Source organism: Saccopteryx leptura, chromosome 2 (genome assembly GCF_036850995.1).
Source record: "Saccopteryx leptura isolate mSacLep1 chromosome 2, mSacLep1_pri_phased_curated, whole genome shotgun sequence".
Lineage (NCBI taxonomy): Eukaryota > Metazoa > Chordata > Mammalia > Chiroptera > Emballonuridae > Saccopteryx > Saccopteryx leptura.
In genome coordinates, this window is record NC_089504.1 from 82,247,822 (window position 1) to 82,273,170 (window position 25,349).

A 25,349-nucleotide genomic window follows, 5' to 3' on the forward strand; every position below is an offset into this window, starting at 1 on the left:
AAGCAATGCAGCCCCACCCCACCCCTCCCCCACCCCACCCTCCACCCCGCCTCCGGCCCAGCTGACGAGTCAGTCCCTGCAGAATCCCTGATCCAGCGGAAGAGCCCCGTACCGTTTTTTTTTTTTTTTTTGGTTTGAGTAGCCAGGGGCAACTTCACAGCTCGCTGGAGTCGCTGCTAGCAGGGCCAGAGCGCTGAGACAGGCAACTCATGAAGGCCCCCAGTGAATGCAGAGCCAGACTCCCTGTTTCTGTGAGCCACCTGCTATCCTGTGGCACCTTGGGCAAAATACTGCAAGCTGGCCGGCCGGGTAGCAGAGGGGTTCTGGTAGCAGGGGAGTGAGGGGAAGGGGTTCGAATTCTGGGGTTGTGTAAGGAACCAAAAACCCTTAAACGGGCTCTGAGAGTGTCAATCTGAGGTCTCCCTTCAAAATGATGAAAGAGTTCCACTCATCAATTTTTACCCAATTTCATCGATCTTAAGGACCCAATTTTTGACATTTTATCATCTGAGATCCGGACGTGTTTTACAATTCAGTGTGAAACACTGCAATTTTCTTTAGGAGAGGTACATGAAACAACAGTGAGTCTTGGAAATAGCGCTTTCTGTAATCCGATGGAACTGCGTTGAATTTCTCGTCATGTGTTTATGGTGCTCAGTAATTGCCGAATAAATGCGCTAACGAAAGAACGTGTGTGTGTGTGTGTGTGTGTGTGTGTGTGTGTATTCTCCTTAATGGAGTCCTGGCTCTGACATTTGCTGGCAGTTTGACACAAGAAAGGCCACGCACTCCCTTTAAGGCCCGTTTTCTGAGTTCACAAAATGGCTGTAATAACAGCGCCCAGTAGGTGCGAGGCTAGAAAGAGGAAGCACCTGCACCAATGCGCTCTGGGGGGGAGGGGTGCGCGCGCTCCGGAAACTCCAACCAATGAAAAGGCAGGGACGGTATTGTTTTTAACCTTTTATATCAACTTATAAATTGTATACAGTATAAATTGCACAGTATACAGTTTTAAAAATCTACTTGCAAAGCAGGACAAAGTAGAAAAGATAAAAAAGAGCGGCAGGAAAAGCATTTTTGCAGAATGCAGAGCTCTTCAGATTCTTCAAGACAGATTATCTGCAGATGGCAAAAAGAAAGAACACATTAGAAACGAAGAAATCAAAGATGTGAGCCCCATTCCCCTTTTTTCTCCCCCCCCTCCCCAGTCCGGAACAGGTATTCGGACAATTATGGACAAGGATGGCTTCGCCTGCACGTACACTTCCTCTCAACAACTAAATCTCAGCACAGGGTCTGTCCATCGAGTCCGGACCCTGTCAGCAGCCTCCGCGCGTCTGAACCTCCCTGATCGCGCGCGCGCAGGCGTCCATTGCCCGCAGGCAGCTCTGGGCTCCTCGGCAGCTCCCGCGCTCGCTCCCCAAAGGCAAGGAGAGCCCAGGGGGCCTGCGCGGGTTGCGGGTTGAGAGAGGAAAACACCTACGTAACAGGTGCCAAGCGCTTGCCACACACACACAACGCCAGACACGGGACAGAAAGACTTCGCCTCGCCCTTCTGGGCGTCCCCACCTGAAGCTGTTACCCACTCAGCGAACTCACTCATCGGAGCACACCTGATTAGGCGGAGGCTGCACAGTCTGGGAACCTTCGGTTCCCTCCCATCCTGTTGTCTTCCTTTCCAGGTCCTCCTCCCAAACCTGCTAGTGGCTTCCTAACGTTTCTAGAACAAGACCCACATTTTGATCAACCATCCTTTCTTTGACCTACAATTATCTGGTCTCTGTCCTTTTCTCTTATCTCGTTGTGTACATGCTCCGCAGGCCTCTGGATCCTCTTGACAATCATTTCCACAGCAGGTTCTGCTTGAGAGTTTCTCTGACTCCAGAGGCTATTTTCTCATCAGTCCGTTTCTCGGACCACTCTAAGAAAGGCTCCCCTCCTATTCACACTTCACTCTTACCCATCACATTGGTTTTACAAACTCACTCTCATAAAATTCATTGTTATATTGTTTAAAGCCTATTTCCCAGAATGTAAGTTCTATTATGGCAAGACTCCTCTTGTTTCGTTCAATTTTGTGTCCTACCTAGAAACGGGCTGATCACATAGTAAGATCTCAGGTGAAAAGAGGGAGGGAGGAAAGGAGGAAAGAAGAAAGGGAGGGAGGGAGAGAGAGGGGAAGGGAGGGAGGGAGGGGGTAAGGAAGAAAGGAAAGGCATGCATGCTTGGTTTTCTTAGGTTTGATTATAAAGGGTTACTCAATTTTCATTTGCCTGGGGCCCAGTTCAATCAGATAATTCTCTTCTGCCGCTCCCAGTTCTTGCTCCTGTGATTGGCCCCTCCTTCTTCAACTGGAGGGGAGGGGGGCTCGCTAAAAGAAATCTTTGTCCCCTCCTATCTGAGGCACTGCGCTCTTGCCATCTCCCCAGCAGATGGCCCACAGCGAAGTCCTCCACTCTGTCCCTGCTCCCCTAAGGCCCAGGATGCCTAATGCCCCCTGTTCTGAGCCTACAGTGTAGATTCCAGTATCTTCAAAGTCAATGTTACCTTAAATATTCGTGCTACCTTTGCATATTGTGCTTCATATATGTATTTTGATAAAATAGTTCCCCTTTCAGAAAATAATTAAAGTTGGCACTTTGGGCAGGCAGGACTGGAGGTGAGGAAATGGGTAAAGGCTTTGTATTGGGGAAAAGGATTTGTGGTGGTAGAATGAGAAGGGAAAAAACACATCCATCTCCCTCTCTCATCGATCTCTCTCGCAGAAACGAAAAGCTTACAAGAAGGTAAAGCTTAAGAAAGGGACTTTTTCTTGCAGCGTGCAGCAAATCCAGATGCGCAGTTGGTGAGAGGCAGAGAGGTCTTTATCTCAGATGCCCCCAGAGTCCCCTGGGGAGCTCTGGAAAACCCTACCGCTTAGAGCGGAGGGCAGATTTAGTAGAATTTTGCAACGGAACCAGAATGACATATCTGTGCCACATGATGCTGTGTTCTGAAAATTGCAAAGTTGGTCCAGGGACCTAGGTAACTTAATGGGGAAACTGAGGGCCACAGAACAGATGTGGCCACTAACCTCTAGCCTCAAGTCAATGCTCCAGGTCTAGGCCTTGAGCCGAGGGGAGAATGAGTGACGGGGGAGTGAGGAAGCAGGGGTTAGACGACAGAGTTTAACTTGCGGAAGTCTATCTGAGACTATCTCCTATGCAGAACCCCGGCCAAGCAGCACAATATCGATATCGGATTACTGGGGTTGTTCCATCCGCTGGCAGTCTGAGAGATCAGACAAGACTTAAGGCTGCTTTCTCAGGCCAAGTTTCTCTTCTGAAAAAGGAGTGCGCTAGGCTAAGAAAGATCTCTAGATTGGCTACCTCACGTTCCGTACCTTGAAGCCTTTAACAGCGTGTCTACCGCCTTCCGCGCCCCCCTGCGGCCGCACGCAGGTACTGGACGACGTGGCGGTGGCCCCGCTCCTCAGCCAGATCCACGGGCAGGCGGCCCCATGCATCGCGGACGTCCAGCCTCGCCCCGGCCCGGTGCAGCACCACCACCGTGTCCAGGAAGCCCTCCCGGGCTGCGTCGTGCACCGGCCGGGTGAGGGTGGTGGGGTCCGCGCAGTTGGGGTCCGCGCCGTGGAACAGCAGCAGCTCCGCCACTCGGGTTCTGCCCATCATCATGACCTGCCGGAGAGAGCAGAGTGGGGAGTGAGGAGGGCAAATGGTAGAGGCAGGATTCATTAATTCCAAGAAACCATTGTGAAGCCGCTACCCCGTGCAGACATCCGTACAAGCCATGGATGTCTAGTCAGTTTTTACTTGCTTTCGGTGAACAACTCTCTTCAACAGTTCTACCCATTTCATTTTTCTGTACACATGGAATTCCCAATATATTCTCTAAGCTTTTGCAGAATTTCAGTCACACATAGAACACTGCTGGAGGCACAGACAACAGCAAAAGAGTGAGGGACACATTTGCCTAACCTCCTATATCTTCCCCCTAATTTTGATAATAAAATTATGTAAGACCCAGAATTTTGTATGGTTCACAGCTGTATATCCGGCCCTTGTTAAAAAGTGAAAAAAATTTTTTAAAAAAAGATGAAAAACAGAAAACAAACTTTAATTCTTGCAAAAATTGTAAGCTATCCTTCGCTTCCCAGAATATTACATTTCAAAATCTTTGAGGATAAAAAGAGTTTGTCTAACCAGCCCTGAAATATTTTTCCTGTGGTAAGCTAAATAATGCCCTCCCCAGATGTCCATTTCCTAACATTCGAAAGCTGGGAGTGTTTTACCTTACACGGCAAAGGAACTTTGCTGGCAAGATGAAGGATTTGGGGGGAGGTTAACCTGAATTGTCAGGGTGGGCTCACTGCCATCACGTTTTCCTTACCAAACAGTGACAGTTGAGAAAGGGTATGTGACAATGAAAGCAGAGGTCAGAGAGAAGATTCAGGGGCCAACCCAGGAATGTTGATGGTCATTAGAAGTTGGAAAAGGCAAGAAAAACGATTCTCCCTTAGAACTTTCAAAGGAGCACAGCCCTGTAGATCCACTTTACACTTCAAACATCCAAAACTGTAATATAATACATTTTCTGGTTTAAGCCACTAAGCATGGTGATTTGTTACAGCAGATATAGAGAATAAAGATACTTCTGCAATTTATACTCTGAGAGTTTATTAAACAGGAGATGCTGACCTCATTTGATCATCTTTGAAACAAAGCCATTAATTACACCAAGTGTCCATAAATCAGAGTAACTTTACAATTTGAGTGTTGCATGGTGGTGGCAGTGGTAGAAGATTCTATTTTTAGGGTAACCATTATTTGGCTATATTAGCTAGATGATAGTGACTATATAAAAAGGAATTTTATTTTAGTTACATTCTGTATTAAACACAAATTAACTTGTTCAAACAAGGAAACCATAATAAGTTATACTATGGCTGTTGATTTTTGTTCTGGAGAAAGTGGAACTGATTTAATTTTCAAAAATACAGAGAGAAAATATAAGGGAACAAAATTATAGCTCCAAAAAAAGAAAGAAAAACCACTGCAGTGCAATAGAACAATGCACTCTTTTAAAATAAAAACTGGGGAAACTTTCACATTCTTATTATATGTTTTCCAATGAAATCCTTCATGATTTAACTGGTTTTAGATGTTTTTATTATTTTTTATTATACTAGTATTAGAGGCTGAGCAGTGACAAATGCAAAGGAATCTATTAGGTCCTGGCCAGGCGCTAAAAAAAATAGCTGGTCTGCGAGCACGGCTCCAGCTGGGCAGAGCATCGGCCCCATTGCCGAGTGGATCCAGGTCGGGGCTCAGGCGGGAGTCTGTCTCCCCTCCTCTCACTTGGAAAAAAAGGAAAAAAATCTACTAAATCAATATTTGTAGGGTGCTTAAATCCATTTGAAAAGACATTAAATTTTTAAATTTTTTTTCTATCAGCTATTTCTATGCTGAACAAAAATTTGATTAGGGTTCTATACCAAAATCATGCGCTTTTTTTCCTATGCTATCCTCTCTATTGAATAAATTATAAAATCATCCAACTTTCTTTTTTATTTTTGTATTTATATAAATAACATCTAACACATACCATATCTCTAAAGCCAAACTCCCAGTTTCCAAGCTGCTGGTGATATTTTAGAGATATGAAATTATGAATTAGGCAAACATTTTAATTTTTTTAAAGACAGAGCAAGGAGAGAGGGAATTTTTAAAGGGCTCAAATTTTCTCCACATTTCAAGTCCCAGATAATCTCAAGTGTTAGGCACTTTTGTTTCATTTTAATATCTGTATTTGAAAGTGTATAAAATTTATCGTATTAGCATGCTTTCAAGAAAGGAAGATTCACTGGTGAAGTTTGTGGAGTTCCCATTAGAACTACTTTCCTTTGTCTTGTTATGCTGGAGTTTTTATATGTACTTGTTTTATATAAATTTTATTTTTCAGAATCAGAAATCATTGCTGACACTGGGAGCAAAACTAGGATGGTGACTGCCTGGAAGAATTTGTTTTCAACCTGAGATTTAGAAAATTACTAAATCCTGCTACTCCACCTCCCCCAACACAACAACGACAGAACTGGAATGGGGAGAGGAGACGTGACATTTCTCAACGACAAGGAATTGAAAACTTTACCTCAGGTACTTTCATCTATATAGCAAGTTAGAAATATTAATAATAATAGGAAAACATGCTAAATGATAACTAAATTAACATTATTTCAGGTGAAGTTACACTAATGTTCATATATGTCTGCATTTTTTATATTCTTACAAGCATATATTGTAAAATAAGCTTATACTTCCCTTACTTGGTTAAAAAAAAGCACAGTTTTTATTCAGTTGCTTCTGAATAATTTTAATGGATATTTATTCCAACATAAATAGTAGTAGATTCCTACTGAAATCCCCCCCCCCCCCCCCACGGAGGAAAATGATAATCAGTTCCTTTCGAGGGCCTGTGAGTTCAGGAATAAGTGACCCCAGCACTTAGGTTCTACACCAAACGTTCGTAAATTTTGTATCTGATAAAGAATATAGCAAAAAAAGAGAAGAATATGGCTTAGTCAATATTAACACAAATATGTTCTCCCTCCAGACCCTCACACCATTCTAGAGTTCTGCACCTCTGTGCTTCCTCATTTCTCCCTCTGCTTCCTCGGCGCCCACGGCTCGGCCACGAGGAGTCTGGGACGCCAAGCTCCGTCGGAAAACTCCCGAGGATGTCGCTCCCCTGCCGGGAATGGAATCGCTCCCTCGTTCCGACCCCCGTGCAGACCTAGTCCCCTGAAGCCGTCCCCACCCCTCCTCCGGGCAGAGCTGCTCACACACCTGGATGGGGGTCCGACCCCAGCGGTTGGGAGCATTGGGCGACACCCCCGCCTGGAGCAGCGCCAGCACCTCGATCTCGGAGCCGCGGGCGGCGGCGGCAGCCAGTGCATCCGCGGCCGTCTCCATGCTGTTCTGCAAGGCTGGCCCTGGCTCCCTTCTTCCCATCTCGCTTGGCGAAGGGCCAGCGCCCGCCTCGGCCTCTCGTGACCAGCCCGCCCCTCCTCTGTCCTCCCCGGAGCCTGCGGAAGCGGCCCCCGGCTCCTCCAGCCCGGCCTCTCCTCTCCTGGGCAGCGCGCGCGAACTCGTGCTCTTGGAGAAGGCGTCGTTCACTCTGATCGATCGATCGATCGTGCTGCGAATGTGACAGCCCCTGAGGTAGCCCCCTGCGAGGCCTCGGCTGTAGGCTTTAGGCGGCTCTCCCGGGGGCACTGGCCAGCTGGAATTGGTCCCTGTCGGAGCCGACCAGGCCGAGAGGGACGGCGCCCTGGCCCGCTGCCAGCTGCCACACCCGGAGTTCTCAAGCCCTACGCTCCAAGAAACAGATGCGCACGCGGTTCTTAAAGCCAGGTTATCCTAGTCAGGCGAATTTTCTCCCGTTTCCTTCTGCTACAACACCGCCGCTATTAGAATGCTCACAGGATTCCTAAATGCTAAGTTCGAACCAGGGTGTTTGATGTCAATGGCAAAGTAGAAAGGTACTGAGACGTCTATAAATGCGTGTGTATGTGTATGGGGGAGGGATGAGGAAATGTGAAGGGCCTGAGACTTTCTTCTCACCTCTACAACTTTTATTGTTTAAATTTTGTACAGTGTGCACTTATTAGTCATTCTAATTAAACATAATAAATGTATTAGACAAATAAGAGTTGCTTTTCCGAAAACTATCATTCATGACTATTTGACAAACAGTAACTATGTATCAGGTACTTGAATTGAACTTGTGGATATAAAAAAATGAACGGTCCTTTGTCAAGAAGGTGTATTGGTAACAACTATCAACGTATTTGTTTCTCTGGTGGACGAAGGTGTCCTTGAATTGGGATGAGCTCTTGAGGGGGGAGCCTACATTAACAGTCTAGGAGAAGGAAGACGCATTCTAATAACTAATACCTCAGAACTGTGTTACCAGAAAAAAGATGTATTTCAGGGTTTGGAGAGGATCCCACAATTAAGAAGAGTTCCTTAGAAAATAGCTTGTCAGAACCAGGTATGCACCCTGTAAAGGATTTTCTAGGCATAGCTGGGCTAAGCCTGAATAGATGGATTCTGGGATAGATACTGGGTATAGAAGGTTATTTGAAGACTAAGGCAATGGAAGAAGAATTTCATGCCCCCCCCTTTTTAATTAATTAATTAATTTTTTACAGAGACAGAGAGTGAGTCAGAGAGAGGGATAGACAAGGACAAACAGAACAGAGAGAGATGAGAAGCATCAATCATTTGTTTTTCATTGCGTGTTGCAACACCTTAGTTGTTCATTGATTGCTTTCTCATATGTGCCTTCACCGCGGGCCCTCAGCAGACCGAGCAACCTCTTGCTGGAGCCAGCGACCTTGGGTCCAAACTGGTGGGATTTTGCTCAAACCAGATAAGCCCGCGTTCTCAAGCTGGAGACCTCGGGGTCTCGAACCTGGGTCTTCTGCATTCCAGTCCGACGCTCCATCTACTGCGCCACCGCCTGGTCAGGCTCATGCCCCTTTTAATTAGAAAGAGTTTACCGTCATCGGGGTGGCTCAGTTGGTTAGAGCTTCCTCCTAAAGCGCAGAGGTTGCTATTGACGGTTTTTTGTTTTTGTTTTTTTTTCTGAAGCTGGAAACGGGGAGAGACAGTCAGACAGACTCCCGCATGTGCCCGACTGGGATCCACCCGGCACGCCCACCAGGGGCGATGATGCTCTGCCCACCAGGGGGCGATGCTCTGCCCCTCCGGGGGGTCGCTCTGCCGCGACCAGAGCCACTCTAGCGCCTGGGGCAGAGGCCAAGGAGCCATCCCCAGCACCGGGGCCATCTTTGCTCCAATGGAGCCTTGGCTGCGGGAGGGGAAGAGAGAGACAGAGAGGAAGGAGGGGGAGGGGGAGGGGGTGGAGAAGCAAATGGGCGCTTCTCCTATGTGCCCTGGCCGGGAATCGAACCCGGGTCCCCCGCACGCCAGGCCGACGCTCTACCGCTGAGCAAACCGGCCAGGGCCTTGACGGTTTTGGTTCCATCCCGGGTCAGGGCACATACAGGAACAGATGTTTCTCTCCCCACCGCCCCACCCCTGAAATCAATAAAAATTTTAAAAAATTAAAAATTTAAGAATTAATAAAGTAAGAAAAAGAGGGTCCCAAGCCAAGCTCCACCACCTACATTACCACATTGAGCAAGATATACTTTACTCTGGCTTCAATATCCCATCTATAAAGTGGGCATAATAACAATTATGCCTCTATCTGACCAGGCGGTGGTGCAATGAATAGGGCTTCAGGCTGGGACGCGGAGGACCCAAGTTAGAAACCTCGAGGTTGCTGGCTTGAGCGCGGGCTCATCCGGATTGAGCACGGGTTCACCGGCTTGAGTTGGGGTCATAGATATGACCCACAGTAAATGACTTGAGCCCAAAGGTAGCTGGCTTGAAGCCCAAGGTCGCTGGCTTGAGCTCTGCTGTAGCCCCCTGGTCAAGGCACATATGAGAAAGCAATCAATGAACAACTAAGATGCTGCAATGAAGAATTGATGCTTTTTGGGCCCTGGCCAGTAGGCTCAGTGGTAGAGCGTCGGCCTGGCGTGCGGGGGACCCGGGTTCGATTCCCGGCCAGGGCACATAGGAGAAGCGCCCATTTGCGCCCGCCCCCACCCCCTCTTTCCTCTCTGTCTCTCTCTTCCCCTCCCGCAGCCAAGGCTCCATTGGAGCAAAGATGGCCCAGGCGCTGGGGATGGCTCCTTGGCCTCTGCCCCAGGCGCTAGAGTGGCTCTGGTCCCGGCAGAGCGACACCCCGGAGGGGCAGAGCATCGCCCCCTGGTGGGCAGAGCGTCTCCCCTGGTGGGCGTGCCGGGTGGATCCCGGTTGGGCGCATGCGGGAGTCTGTCTGACTGTCTCTCCCCGTTTCCAGCTTCAGAAAAAAAAAAAAAAAAAAAAAAAAAGAATTGATGCTTCTCATCTCTCTCCCTTCCTGTCTGTACTTATCTGTCCCTCTCTCTCTCTCTGTCAACAAAACAAAACAAAACAAAACAAAAACAACCCCCCAAAAAATAATTGTGCCTCAAGAATTGCCAAGAAAAATACCCCTTGAAGTGCCCCTAGGTAAGACTTCTGAAGGCTCAGGGTCCAATTTAAATGGTTTTAATGGGGAAGAAAGACTTTCTTAGGGGAGAAATGGCAAAGAATGCCAGGTCTCTCTTTAATTACAGTATTTTCCACTCCAAGAAAGGGTAGCTTTTGCATGAAAGGCAGACCTCTGAGAAAATAGAACAGATCTTCACACAAACTAACAAGAAAAGGGAATTCATCCCTAGGATGAGATCTATGGAAAAGTCAAGGTGGAGGATGCCTCCTCCCTTTTACTCTTTTCTAATCAAGTTCAATAAAGCACAGTTATTGAGTGTCTGCTATGAAAGGCACTCTTTTAGGGACTAACATCTTAGTTCACTCAAAATTGTAAAATTTCTCTCTTTGCTCAAACAGGACATTGGTAAGGAGCACAAAACCCCAAATGTCTTAACTTATTATAAACTGAGTCATAATTATAAGTCACAATTTTTCAATCTTAGTTTCCAAAGTATTAATTGGGTATAGACTCTTCAGTACTTATAATCTTTCCAAGATAAATTTGAGGATAACTTAGAGGTCTTTTCTAAATTATGTGCAAAATAAAAATAATTTTAAATCTATGTAAGGAGTTTACTATTAAAAGTATCTCAAAAGTGGATGCTATATAATGAGTTATCTGTGCAGCTCATGAAAACAGTCACTTCCTAACACAACTACTTTGTAACTGTCTGCTTTTGTATACTGACTATTTTTTAATGTAGTAAATTTCTTATATTTATTTGGCTAGTTGAGAAAACTAACAGTTTAGCACAGTATGTGTGTGTTAATACATATATCTATATATACCCATATCTATAGTATGTATTTATGTATATATAACTTGTTTACATGCACAGATATTAAGAATTAGCCTCATTTTGAGGAACAAAATAAATAATATGGCATATTATTACAGGAGAGACAGACAGAAACAGAGACGATAGAAAATTTATTCTAAGTTTCCAAGATAATCGTAATGGCTGCCATTTATTGAAACCCAACTTTGTGAAAAGTATTAAGCAGTTTTATAAATATCATTTCTAATCCCATCCCTGGCCTGTGGGATAGAGAGTATTAGCCTTCCTTCATAAATTAGAGAAAAGAAGCCTAGAGATTTAAGTAACAATGCACAGGAGGTGGAATTTAAACTGAAGGTTCTCGGCTCAGAGAGGTCCACCTTCTTTTCACTGTTTCCCTGCGGATTGATTTGTACACTACATAATGGCAATTTAGCAATCCTTACATTTTTTTTTTTTTTTTTTTGGAAATTGTGCCTTCGAACAGGTTGCAAATCCCAGACCAAGTAGACAAGATCTTCACTTTTGGAAATGTGATAGAAACTTGGATCTTGAAGTCCTCTCAAAGTCACTTAACCCAGTCCTATAATTTTAAAGTGATTTTTTCCTGATTATATAAAATAGTTCATATATATAAAAATAATTAAGAAATTAGTTGCATAGAAAAATTAAAAAATACACTATAGAAAAGCACTGTTATCATTTTTAAATACTTCCAGTTTTTTTTCCTTGGTCAGTTCTTTTGAATATAATACAACTCTCAAGGAGCTTTTTCTATCATTTATCATTAGAACATTTCCCTAACTTCCCAAAAATTATTTCATAAATACTACTTTTAACAGCTACAACACATTCCACTGGGGGGTGAGGGAGTTATAATTTAGTTAACAATGTCCCTGTTGTCAGGTATTTAAGGTGTTTCTAATCGCTACAATAAATAGTATTGCAGTTTTCCAAAGAGTATAAGGCTCTTGACACATATTGCAAAATTTGTTTTCAAAAAGCTACCCCCTTGATTTATAGATAAAGTGGAGAAGTGGTACATTGCCATCATTACAAAGTAAATAAATATTTGCTGCAGATCTTGAACTCAGTTCTCTCTCCATATTTTTTCTATGGTCATAGATGTTTACTCTGGCTTGAAGAGATGTGATTGGTGAGAACATCAACCATATCCTTAATACTAATTTTGGAGGAGACACATGCAGCATGGGCAATGGAACAATCCCATTCTTTTTATTTTTTTTTTATTTTTTTTTTATTCATTTTAGAGAGGAGAGGGAGAGACAGAGAAAGAGAGAGAGAGGACAGAGAGAGAGAGAAGGGGGGAGGAGCTGGAAGCATCAATATGTGCCTTGACCAGGCAAGCCCATATGTGCCTTGACCAGGCAAGCCCAGGGTTTCGAACCGGCGACCTCAGCATTTCCAGGTCAACGCTTTATCCACTGCGCCACCACAGGTCAGGCCCCATTCTTTATACTTATATAAACCTGATCCCTTATTTACCAGCTCTGTAGGCTTAAATAAATTATGAAAACTTTCTGAGCCTCCATTTCCTTACTTCTCAAAATGGGGAAAATACAACTTACCTCATTAGGGTTATTATAAAGAATAGAGAATGTCAGATACAGTCATCCTTCACCATATATCATGGTTCACTTTTTGTGGCCTCACTGTATCTCGGATTTTTAAATTGTGTATATCTAATTTTGTATCACAGATTTTTTGCTATATCGTGGGATTTTGTGGTATATAGGTATTTTTATATATTTATTATTTTAATTATTTTTGCAGTAAAATAAGCATTTTCTAGCCTAAAAAATATAAAAATATTAATTAAAACATTAAAATAATGTTAAATCAAAATAAAATATAAGGTCGCTATCTCACAGATTTTCGCCTATTGTGTGTGTGGGGGTCTGGAACCTCATCGAAGGATGAGGGACCAATGTATGTAAAAATATATAGGCATGTAGGCACAGAGGCAGCTCTCAATAAATAGAATTTTCTTTTGGAGAATAGATAGGACATTTTCTATGATGTTATTCATTTAGGCCATCAAAGTGTTTGTTTTTGTTGTTGTTGCTGTTCATTACTGTACATTCTGGCAGGTATTTGTGGCTTGAACAAGCAAACGCCCTTCCAAAAGATGTAATTAATTCTGTCTCCTCTGAATTCTAAGCTCCTGAAAACAGAGCTTCTTTGTAATCAAGTTGGCTGTTATAATGAAAGAACTTCCATGAAACTTTCATTAAATCATGGGAAGTGACAATGAAGTGTGTCACTGCTCAATGATTCCTCTGCATTTACTGCCACCCACCAATTCTTAGTGTGCAGTTCAAGTAGGAGGTACAGTGGGGGAAACTATAGGCAAATTGAGAAATAATAAAGTTCACTTCCTTTAAACCGCTATTCCCATCCTCCTCTTTTTCCTCCTTTATGGGACAGATTTGCTCCTTTCAAACACATGTTGCCCTCTTAATTGGGAATATGAACACATACTATTCCATTTTGCTCATGCTGCTGACACATGAGTGTGCTATTAGAATGCAAAGATAATGTTGAAACAAACAACATTGTATTCAGTTTCACTATTGGGAGTGGGAGTTCAGGGTTCCTGGCTGATTGGGTTTAACAATAATTTAAGGCACTCTTAATTTGAGAGGAATCTACAGTGAAGCTTTGCTTTTCAAAAAAGACCTTGTCACCTGTCTCCTCACACCAAACTATCCTTTAAAAGTAGTCTGCCTTATTGGGGCTCTATAGATTCTTCCTCCCTTCATTTCTCCCTCCTTCCTTCCCTCCCTTTATCTCTCTGGCTTCCTTCCTCCTCCTCCTTCTCTCTCTCTCTCTTTCTTTTTCTTTCTTCTCTCTCCCTTCCTTCCTTCTTCCCTCCTTCCTTCCCTCCCTTCCATTTTCTTTTTGCCTTTCCTGGACTTCTAAGAGTTCTAAAGCCCAACTCTCCTCTGATGTTGTAAAAGATCATAAATATTTTTTGTGTGCATGTTAGAACATTCTTGCTCAAGTCAAATTCTTCACTTAATATGTAATTAAACACCTCTGGAAAAAAATAACTTCTTGATGATAATATATATACACACATATTATATTGCTATATACATATATATATATATGCTTTATGTATATTAATCTGAATGAATAAAAAATGTTTCCTATTCATGTTTTAGCACCTTTCAATTATAGATTTAACATTTCCAGTCATGGTTTCCTTTCAGTCTCTGGGTTGAGTGTATAGTTTTGTATTTTTCTTTCTTACAGTTAAAATAACTTCCAAACTTTTTTGTTTAAAGGTAATAATAACAGAAAACACTTTATATTTACTCTATGTCAATTTTATGTTCCTAAGTAAATTTTGCCTTAAGGAAACATTTAATATTTCATATTTTTGTCTCTTTGGTGTTCTACTAAATGTAAATACTAATAGCTAAAGGTCACCTTTTAAGGCAGACATTTTGAAGGTTTTGAGAATGACTTTAATGTTTCTTCCTCTTTTTCCTTCAACTCCTCACTTTTTATACTAAAGAATTTTTAGAAAATTGTGCACTAAAACTATTAATTCAGATAGACTGCAGCAATCATTATAAAGGAATTAAGAGTCTATTAGCTCAGTACTCCCTTCAGAAATTATTAGTCTGGGTTATTAATTTTTTTTATAAATTCAAGGCAGGTTAATAACCATTTTCCAATTTCTAAAACTAATTTGACTTCTTATTTTATAAAAGACAGGTTCATGAATATTGCTTAATATCTACTTAACAGTTATGAATACTAGAAAAATTTAGAGTCACACTGTAAAGGCCATCCTACATGGCTTCTATATATGTGTGGGTAAAATAGTAAGCAAATTTACACTAATTTTATTTGACATCTTAGAATGTACTGGGAATTAAGTAAATATATTTTTATTATGATATATGTATTCTTTAAAATAAAACTCAGGAATTTCTAGCTACTCTGAATAATTCTACTTAAATAGGCATTTACTGTAAAAGTAAGCTAATTTTTTTAAAGGCATCATTATTCAGGCACTTTAACAATAACTGACAAACGCATGCCAACTGAACAATTACAATGTATCTTTACATATACTCTTTGACCTAGTTCTTATTAGATGAATAATATACAGTACCATCTCAGGTGTACAGATGAGAAAATAAAACCACTGAGAGTTTTAAGTACTTAGTCCTAATACCAGAGCTAGTAAGTAAATGGACTCTAATCATAGGTCGTATATTCTAAGAAAGTAACCATTCTACTTCACTCTTTAAATGATTCCTGTCTTAGTACATAGGTTTGCCATTGATTTCTTTTAAGTCGAAGTGGAAGTATTTTATATTTAACTTACAAGGGAGAATAATTAAATTTCTGAAAGAGCTTTATCCACTTGTTTTATTATGAGATTCAGTGGCTTTTAGAGTCCATAAGGCCTTCAGTTATTTTTTATCATATTGCCTTATTTTTCCAGAAGCTTTTCATTCACTCAATCAATATATGTTTACTGGAGCATATGTGGTTAATGCTGAGAAAAACAGAAATCCAAGGGAGGTAAGCAACCTGCAAAACAACAGTTAAGTAGAAGAGATGTAGTCACTGTAGAGGCAGTTATAAAATAACAAGTGAGGGCACTTGGGGTAAGAAGTACAATGACTTATAACATACTTTACAGTAAGTTATCTGAGCCTCGGTTACCAGTCTATGATAGGACAAATAAAATCCCTAAAACATAATGATAATGTGACAATTAAATGAGATAATGTAAGTTGATGTGCTCAATTACTGTTAAGCTCCTTATAATTAATAATTTTGAAGAAAAAAAGGAAGCAAACTTGGTCAAAAGTTTTTGAAAGTATCTATAAGCTTTTTAAAAGAAACATATTACATAAAATATATTAAATTTCAACTATTCAGCATGTAAATTGAATGGAGTAAAATTCAAAGTGTTCCACATTGTATAGAGTATAGACAGTTCAAGTTAAAAATATACTACTTATTCTACAGGGTGGGAAAGATTTGCAATTGGGGGAGTCATTGTTCATTGGATAGTTACTGTTTCTTTAAATTGGGTGAAAGAATTGTACAGTTGCTGAGTCAGATAATCTGGCCGCCTGAACCAAGCAGAGCAAGAAAATGGTGGTATTCAAAAAAAGAAAGTAAAAACATAAGCTTTTAACCCTAGTACATCAGCAAAGTAACTGATATAACATTAAACAAATTGTATTTAAAAGCAGAAAAAATATTATAATTTGGAAGCCATAGTATTTTAGTTTTCTGGCTCTTGCAAATTATATTTTTAGCTTACATTATTCATACATATTTTTCCTCTCATCAATGTGTTTTTACAAAGACACCAAGACCCATCATTTTGTCCATAAGTCCTTTAGTCTGTAATGGCTATATTTTACTTGGTCTTAAATATAACTGAAACCTGTAAAACACTTGTATGTTTTGTTTTTCCTCATTTATATAATTTCAGGTTGTCACATTAACTAGCATGTTTTCTGGTTTGGATAATAAAATGAAATAAAAGAAACTACTGTTAATTTATCTGTCTATCTATCTATCTACATTCATTTTATGTAAACAGAGGTAAATGTACATAGTGTTTCAAAAAGCTTCAACACCATGACTGTCTTATGTGGAAATTCTCTGTCTGATGGCACAAGCTTTATATTCAAGTACATCTTGTTACATCTTCTCCCCCATAAAGGTTCTGTTTGCAAAAATCTGTGGCCTTCCACTCCAGGTGGCAACTGGAGTGTTGAAAGGCCTCATATGTATATATTATTTTCTCTGTCTTGGTTGCAAGATGGTATGGAGAATGGCCCGTAGTATTAAAAGAGATAGTCTTCCAATTCAGATGAAGGATCACATTGTAATAAAGGTTCTTCTTTATTTTGTAAAATAGCTCTTCCTGATGACTCAGACTAAGTGTCTTTCCTGGAATCTAAAGCGTAATTGACTGATTCTAAAATTTTAAATCTTACTTAAAAGCCAGATCTTAAATTAAAAAAAAAAAAAAGCAAAAATAAGGTGAAAAATACCCTGGTCATATTTGTCAACGGTGTCCCAATGAGCCGTCTAACAGAATCTCCTTATCTCCTTTAGTGCCTATTTAAAATGCTGATGTTGGGACCCACAGCAAATCTGCTGAATTAGAGTTTCTAGGAGTGAACTCTCAAAATATGTATTTTAAACATCAGTCCTAGTAATGCTACTAATAATCTTTGCCTACTCCTTTGATGACTTCTCATTTTTCATGTGTAAATTAAGAAAATAAAATCATATTTATTTGCACCACTCTACATAATTTTATTAGTTTCAGTTTGTTTAAGAGGTTACATATCTTTGCTCATAATAAATTTTGAACTTTTACAAAAACGTTTCTTTTTGGAAATAAACCAAATTTTAATTTTTATAATCTTTGGCAGAATTCCAAGGGATTTTTACTTTGCTATATGTGTTAATACTTTTCAAATCCTATTACAATAAGCACACAACAAACTAAAATAAACAAGCAAACAAAAACATCCCTCTTTATTCAAAGCTCAACTCAACTGCTACATCTTCTGACCAGACTCCAATGCCTTACTATCCTGAAGACTTCCTACAAAACCTTTCTTTAAAAACAAAATCCCTACTGGCTTTGCAACCATTTAAATAAATTCTAAGATTATTTTTTAAAAGGTAAAGAGGAAAACTGAGAGCTAGTTGAAGAAGAATTAAAATGTCATTTGTGATAAAATTTTCATATTTTTATGAACAAAGCCATTATGCTATTTCTAATATAAAAAAATAAAAATCAACTTATTCTTTTTAAAAGGATCTCTGAGTCACTAGAATTTAAAATTTTATGGCTAATGGTTTTAATATTTTTTCTTTTATTACTTCTTTCTGATTATATAGTTTGGCCCAACTGCAATAATTATTCCAGGGCTCATGAACTAATAACTGTACTGATAAACAAAGATTTTCTTCAATATTCTTATCTCCAAAGTACAAATGCTATTTACACTTAGTAAATTCAGCAGTTTTCAATATACATGGGATTGCTGAATACACACCAAAATATCATGAATTAGGATATGGAGAATCTGTGGAGGTACGCAATTGATAGGTATTTTCTAAAACGGAGCAGAGCCTTTAAAAGGACCTTCCTTTCCCTACTAAACGAAGTCTTTACTCGCAAGGTTTTCTTCATTTGCAGGCTTATTGTCAAAGAAGTTGATTTTGTCATAAGATTTACAGATTATTTCTTCATTTTAATAAATGACTTAATTTAAATGATTTAACTAAGGGGAGAAGTTTTCAAACATGAGGAAAATTGTAGTATAAGAAGGAAACAGTTGAGAGACATCACTGGAAAAATACTATGGGCAATTCTCCATACAATCTTGCAACCCAAAGAGAGAAACAAACGATGTGTGACCTTACAACATTCTAGTTACCACCTGGAGTAGAACGAACGGCACAACTGCACTTTCCTCGCTGTTTCTCAGAAAGGACCGAACCCCCTCCTACTCCTCCCCTCCAGAAAAAGGAAAGTCTTGGCCAGTTTCAGGCTGGGGGAGCGACCTAGAGATGTCTCCTGTTGAGCCTTCCACTTTAGAATCCACAGGCCCACTCAGACTGCCAGCTCCCGCGCCCTTCTCCACCCAGTGAAGCCTCTAGTCCTGCTCCACATATAACCCCTAGTCTACAGTTATTGTTATTCTGATTAATTTTTACCCATGAAAATAGCAGGGGTGAGGGGCAGGCCCAGGGGAGGCTAAAAGCAGAAGGGATGCATTTGTGGAATGGGGTGATAAGTGGGTCAGCATCTAAACTCTTGCTGGAGGTCCCTAACCCAGCTGCCAATTAAATCTTTGAATACGTATCATCTCTAGGAATTGGGTTCAGGAAGAAAACCAAAGCTGGGAGGTTGGGGAGGGAGGTCCGTAGATCAGCTAGAGTCTCAACTCCTACTGTGTGTTCTCTCTGGGGTCCTGGGAACACACATTTGGATTCTAGCCCAATTCCACAAGGTGGGAGCCCCAGCCTAAAGTCGTTGGAAGAGGCACGTAATGATACCAAAGGCCTAACCCCCCAGGCATCTTAGAAATAGGTATAGCTAAGCATTTATCCTATAGTTACCACAGTTATTTAAAAATGAACTTACATTGTGAATACGCACAGCCAGCATTAGAGCGAGATTAAGTCATATTGTTGTGTTTCTCTCAAAAAAAGGGCTAAAGTTTCTGAAAGAGCAAAATTACTGGGCTAGATATTCAGCCTTCTGTTAAGAAAGTGTTTTTGAGATGATGGGGATCAATTTACTAACTGGAGTTATTCACATGTTGGGAAAATGGTTTAGCTTAACTCTACCTTGACACTTAGTAGTGATGAGCTAAATATGTAATTAGTAGACCTGTAAAATATTCTGGACATAGACAGCAATAGGTTACATCGTTACCTTAGAAGAAAATGGAATTTTTAAAATTCAAGCATCTTCAATGAAGTAAATGAATGTTAAGTCTTGATTTTTGAAAGGGTATTGTTTACCTAGAATATACAGGCTGGGGATCACACTACACACAGGAAATAATGGTATATGCTAACTATACAGTGCTGACCTTGAGAAAACACTAAAAACCCTAAGAGCCTCCAAATAGTAGTCAATAAATAAATATTTAATTTTATAAAATTACCCCTATTTTATAAACACACCAAGGTAGAAGAAATCAATTAATGTAATTAATTAGGTATATGTGATAGAAATTAGTAATGTGGAATTTTATTCTATACTTTTTCCAATTATATAAAATAGTCATAGAGAACATATTCACAGAAACTAAAAATATGTTAAAATAATAAAAGTTTACATATTTGCATTTATATCAAATAATTTATACAAGGTATTTTTTAGTACTGTGGTTCTCAAAGATTGCATAAATCCCAACACAATTACCCAACATAATTAATATATAACTACTTATCATATATAATACTTCCAGATGTTTATGTTATGAATTTGGAGAACTGCATGTATTTTTAAGATGTCCTATTTTATCAAAGCCATGTGTTCTGTCTTCAGATAACTGCTGAAAATTGGGGTTTTATATAGTCAGTGCATTTAAAAATGACTTTATCATTCCTGAAAACTGATTTATATCTAAATAAAAAGAAATGGCTTCTTTAAATGAACTTATTTTCATATCTTTAACATTTTACACAATATACTATAAAACATTTTCTGTAACTTAAAGTAATCACAATATTATATTTGAAAACACATAACTATAGTATTTATATACATTAAAATGTTCTACTGTGTTACAAAAACAATTTAAATAAAATGGCTTTATATCAAGTAACACGAACAACTATGATACTCGAAAACCTATAATGGCTAAATGTTTTTTGGTACGAATAAAGAAAGCACCATTAAAAAAAACCCCAACAGGATCACTTTATGAAATTCTTTATAAGTTCCTGCTACTGATTCTTTGAGAACTGAACTTTCATAATAATATGAAAAATAAAATTTGATTTACCTTGTAAATTGTTTGTAGGCTTTTGCAATAGAAATCGAGGTAACTAATTAAACACTAATAGATTAAACACTAATAGTTTTAAGTTTTATATTTACAAATAAAAAAGCCTATTAACGTTACAATAAAAATAATTACACCTCTGCTGGCCTTTGTATTTTCAAAACATATATCCCAGAGGAAATGATGCAACAAAGATGGTCACAAAAATGAAACCTCCTTAAACTGTTTTTAGACTCATTATCCAAGTTCTAATAGAATTCTGCATATTGTAACTACATATCTATAATATATATTTTTTCCCATTATTCTGGCTATAGGAAATTCACCGACTGTATCAAGATTTAGTTGATGTAAAGACAAAACTACTTAGGAGTCTGTTTTTCAAGAAGTAGGCCTCATTTTTTTTTTAAGTGTTAATTGTGGCCTGAGATGATTAAAATACAATTGGTTGCGATCCTTTGCACTCACCACTATCTTTTGCTAAACACGCAGCCATTGTCCTGAAAAAATGTGAATATGTCCCGCCAAATAAACCCGCCACTCATCACGAAACCCCATCTTTGATTGCAAAATCTCTACTTACTAGTTACCGATCTTTCCAACAATGTTACTATTTTGGCAAGTCAGAGCACCTGCGATTACTGGAATGGAAGGTTGACCCAGCCAGAAGGCTGGGGAGAACAAAGGGGGCCTCCTTCAGAAAACCGAGACCGTTAGTAATACTTTCCCCCAGGACGAAATAAAGTGCTCTAGTGTATTTCACAGTATGGTGTGCGTGTGTTTACTGACTATCCCACCCAGGAAATTCAGGAGTACTTCTGAGATAGGTTTAGAATCTCCCGGTTCTTCCCCGAGTTCCACGAGATTAAGGAGGTGTATGAACGGGCTCCTGCGGGCTCAAAATATTGCGAGAACCTCACCTCTAAGTAAATGCAATTAGTGTGGAGAGAGACTGAAAAGAGCCTCCACCCCCTGGAAGATGATTTATCTGTGTATTAAATCACTCCAAATAAAACCGTCTAAAGGCCGATTGCGCCGGGACTCCTCGGGGCCTCTCCTACCTGGTCTTCCAGGATGCGGCTGCCGCGCTCTGCGCTGGTTCCTCAGCAGCGTCAGCACGAGGGCCGCAGCGGCCCGCAGCCCCGGCGGTGCCTGCTCGCCGGCGACTCGCGGGATTTGCACCACGAAAGCCCTGACTCGAGGCGGACCGCACGCGCGCCGAACCCGCACCGTGACCAAATAGGTATGCACCATTTTCTCGTCGCCGCCAAGCTGCGCGGGCGCTGCGCCGCCTTTTAGCATCAGAGGTAAGCAGTGCCTCGCCCGCCCCCCGATCGCAAACTGAGACCCACGCGCTGCTGCGGAGCCCAGGCGCGCACCCGCATTCCCGGCGCGCGGCCGCTCAGCCAGACCGCACCCCCCACCCCATCCCCAGACCGCTCAGCGCCCAGCGCGCGCAGAAAAGGCGGGCCGAGGGCGGCGCGCGCGCCCGCGACGGAGCCCTGGGTCTCTCTCCCTGCCCCCATCTCCTCTTTCCCGCCTACCGCGCTCCCCCCAACCCCCAGACAGACTCCCTCCGCGCGGGCGCCCCACGCGGTGACAGCTCCAGGTCCTGACGCCAGACGCCTCTCCAGGCAGCCCGCCCCTCCGCGTCCGTCACCTGACAGGCCGCCAGGAACGGACCGTAGCTTCCGCGGCCCCGGTGCCCGCGCCCGGGTTTCCCCTACTTGATTCCTCTCGCCCCTCGCTCAGGCTCTTTCATTTCAGCAAATCAGATTATTTAAGAAAAAGAGAAAAAGAAAGAAAAAACGCAAGATCATGTCATTGCTCTACCCACCATTCAGGAGGCTGGATGTCAGTTTTGAAAGAAATGGCGCTAAGGCTCTACTTCAAGGTTTCAGAAGTAGCGAAATTAAAGGAAACCGTTGCACGCAGCGGACGACATCTCCCGACACTGCGCGGCGCTGGCACCGCGGGGGCCCCGGCCCGGCGCCGGACCAGGTAGGCGGAGCGGAGCGCCCACCCGGGGCCTGCGGGGACCGCCGCCCCTCTCTCCCTGCGCCCCGCGCGGCCGTGGGAGCCGCGCTGGGGGGAAAAGCCGGTCGGCTCACCCGGCAGTTTTTATTTTCGGTTTTAATCTTGAAGCATCTTCCTCTTTCTGGCCGCCCCGGCGCTGCCCTCCCCCCGCGGCTGCTCCCCGGCGGCCCCGGCTCTGCCCGCCTCTCCCCGCTCTCTGCCTCTCCGGCCCCGCGCTCCGCGCGCTCCTCCTCCTCCTCCCGCCGGGCGCTCGGGCGCCGTTCCCTCCCGCGGCCCGAGGCGTCCGTGCTCTCTCTCTGCCTTCTGCTCCCCTCCTCCTTTCCCCTCTCCTTGCACATCACGCATCTCTCCTTGTTGGACACCCCACCCGCCTCTCTCGCGCGGGCCACTCGGAGCAGGAAAAGCGGGGGAAGGAAAGGAAGAAGCAGCGTCAGGGAGGGGTGAGCCCAGGACACAATAGCGGCCTGAGGACTTGGAGGAGCCGGTGTCAGAGCGGTCCCGGCTCTCGGGTTGAAGGGAGCTCGATTGCGGGACCGCCGGCGCCTGAAGGCAGAAAGTCGAGCCCAGAATACCGCTTGTAGGCAAGCGATGCGGACCCTGTACCCAAACCTCCGGGGCTGCAGTTAGTCTTCACCGGCCCAGAGCCTCGTGGGCCGGACGGAGGCAAGGCCTGGGCAGCCCGCCTGTAAGAGAGGACGAGGTACTAGGCCTTGTCTTCGGAGTCTAAAAGGCGACTCGCCTCTCTGTGGCTTCTTCAGCCTGTGCCCAGGCTCAGTGGCCTAGTTGCAGAAGTGTGTCAAGGCTTGAGAGCGGACAGGCCGTAAGCGGAGGAAAGTAAGGCTTGGATAGCTTATGCCTCCAACCAGGTCTAGCAACAGGTTTCCTCCACTCCATCTCTCACCTCAGCACGGGACTTAGCGGCATAACCCGCTGCTTGCATGAAGTCACCCAGGGACCGTCTTAAATAGCCATTCTAAACCTCTCTCTAGGTTTTTACAAATACACCTCTCTGGTGTCCTGTAGAACTCCCTCAGAATTTCCCGTGTCATTCCTGTGTAAAGAATGAATACCTAGTCCGAGTCTTGGCTAGGCTAGCTCCTTTCCCTCAGATCTCAGAGACTCTCCCTGTTTCAGGTGTGATCATATCACCATGGATTTGTTTTCTATATTGCACTTAGCATACAGAAATTATCTTATGCAGTTGTTTGTTGTTTATCTCTCACAGTAGTATGCAGACGCCATAGGAGCTAGTTCCTGTTTCGTCTTACATCGCACGAATGCCCCCCTCAAAGAAAACATTATAGGAGAAATGGACTATTAAATAGAATTATAATGAGGGTATTTTGGTTTTTGGCCAGCAGATGAGGGGCAATTTAGGGAGTAGGTAGTTATGAGAAAGCATCTTGGAGGAATAATGATACCTCAATTTCAGCATAGTAGAATTTAAAGACCCTGGAAAAGTGAAAGAGTGAAAAGTTTCCCTGGCCCAGGCAAGGTGATTAGCTGTAGTGATAAACTATATATAATGGGTGAGATCAAGAAGAACTGTATGGCACTTCTGAAATTATTAGGATTCTCCAGAGAAATAGAACCAATAGTGTGTGTGTGTTTGTGTTTTAATAAATTGGTTTACCTGATTGTGGGGGATGGCAAGCTGAAATCTTCAAGATTGATTGGCAGGCTGGAGAGTCAGGGAAGGGTTGAAGTTGCAGTTTTGAATCAGAGGGACCTGGAGATAGAATTCTTTCTTCCTTCAGGAACCTCATTTCTTCCTTTTAAAGCTTTCAACTGATTGGATGAGGCCCATGCACATTATGGAGAATAATCTGCTTTGTTCAAAACCCGTGGATTAATTATATCTTTTAAAAAATCCTCACAGCAGCGTCTAGATTGGTGTTCAACTCAACAATTGGCTACTTAGCCTACCCAATTTGACACTTAAAATTAAAACATCATGTTATCCCATTATGCCTAGGTGGTCTATTGAGCCTCAGTTTCCCAGTTAAGATTAAATTCAGGGATGTCTGTATTAATTGGCCATGTATAGCTTAATTTATAGCCATTTCCTTTGTACCCAAATTTGTTCTGGGGATAAGGGGAGTTGCCCACTTCAGAGGAATGCCATTTGAGTGAGAGGATTGAGTGAGATTATATAGTAAACTCTGTATTCAATGAATATACATTTTAAAATTTAAACTTAAATTTCATTTTGGTTTCCGCCCACTGCCCCACATCTGTATTTTGTTAGTTGTAGTATGCAGGGGAATTCTAACTAATTTTAATGTTAAATGCAGTAAAATACAATTATGAAGATTCATTTTTAGCAAAAACAATGAATTTGTGGCATTCCAAATGACTTTTGAGTATGTGCCGTGCAAATAAAAGGTATGATCAAGAACTGAGCAGTGTTATGCACATGCATTTTCACATGTATTACTTATTTTATCTTCACAGTGGTCCTTTGAATTTGGGATTACTACCCCTGTTTTTACAGGTGAGAAAACTGAAAACTCAAGAGGTGCTCAAATCTTAGACACTTTATGACCAGCAAGTGCCAGGGCTGGAATCATCAAGGCCTTTGGACTATAAGCCCTGTGGTCTTTCTGTTGTACTAAAGGCCAAAGGGAGTAAGCTATTCTGGGTCATTTTTGCAGACAGAATCACTTTGGAGCTTTTCTTTGCTCTCTTCCTTTGGCTTAAAAAAAAAAAAAAAACTGTCTCAGTAGTTCTCTCTGAGAATTTGAATTAAGAAAAATGATTTTATATTTTGAATCAGCAAATTAATCCCATAGGGGAAGATAGGAGAGGGCATTTTACTTAACATGGTTTGT

At 41.9% G+C, this 25,349-nt stretch overlaps 1 protein-coding gene across 2 annotated transcripts; it reads right to left on the minus strand.

The window, feature by feature from the left end:
• Positions 1 to 982: 982 nt before the first annotated feature.
• Positions 983 to 21,892, minus strand: LOC136393045 (cyclin-dependent kinase inhibitor 2A-like). Of its 2 annotated transcripts, XM_066365712.1 has the most exons (3): positions 6,846 to 6,971; positions 3,383 to 3,677; positions 983 to 1,119 (listed from the first exon to the last, which is right to left on the minus strand). In XM_066365712.1, the coding sequence occupies exons 1-2, from the start codon at positions 6,969 to 6,971 to the stop codon at positions 3,405 to 3,407; spliced, it is 399 nt and encodes a 132-aa protein (XP_066221809.1). In that variant the 3' UTR covers positions 983 to 1,119; positions 3,383 to 3,404. The 2 variants fall into 2 exon arrangements, with proteins under 2 accessions (XP_066221809.1, XP_066221807.1); XM_066365710.1 differs by lacking the exons at positions 983 to 1,119; positions 6,846 to 6,971 and adding an exon at positions 21,543 to 21,892 and having other exon boundaries at positions 3,389 to 3,677.
• Positions 21,893 to 25,349: the final 3,457 nt, after the last annotated feature.

Excerpts from the sequence above, each read along its gene's own strand:
- LOC136393045 (XM_066365710.1), bottom strand. The coding sequence starts at position 21,783 with ATGCTAAAAGGCGGCGCAGCGCCCGCGCAGCTTGGCGGCGACGAGAAA. Across the intron at positions 3,678-21,542 it reads GCCGCATCCTGGAAGACCAG|GTCATGATGATGGGCAGAAC; the intron begins GTAGGAGAGGCC and ends TCTCTCCGGCAG.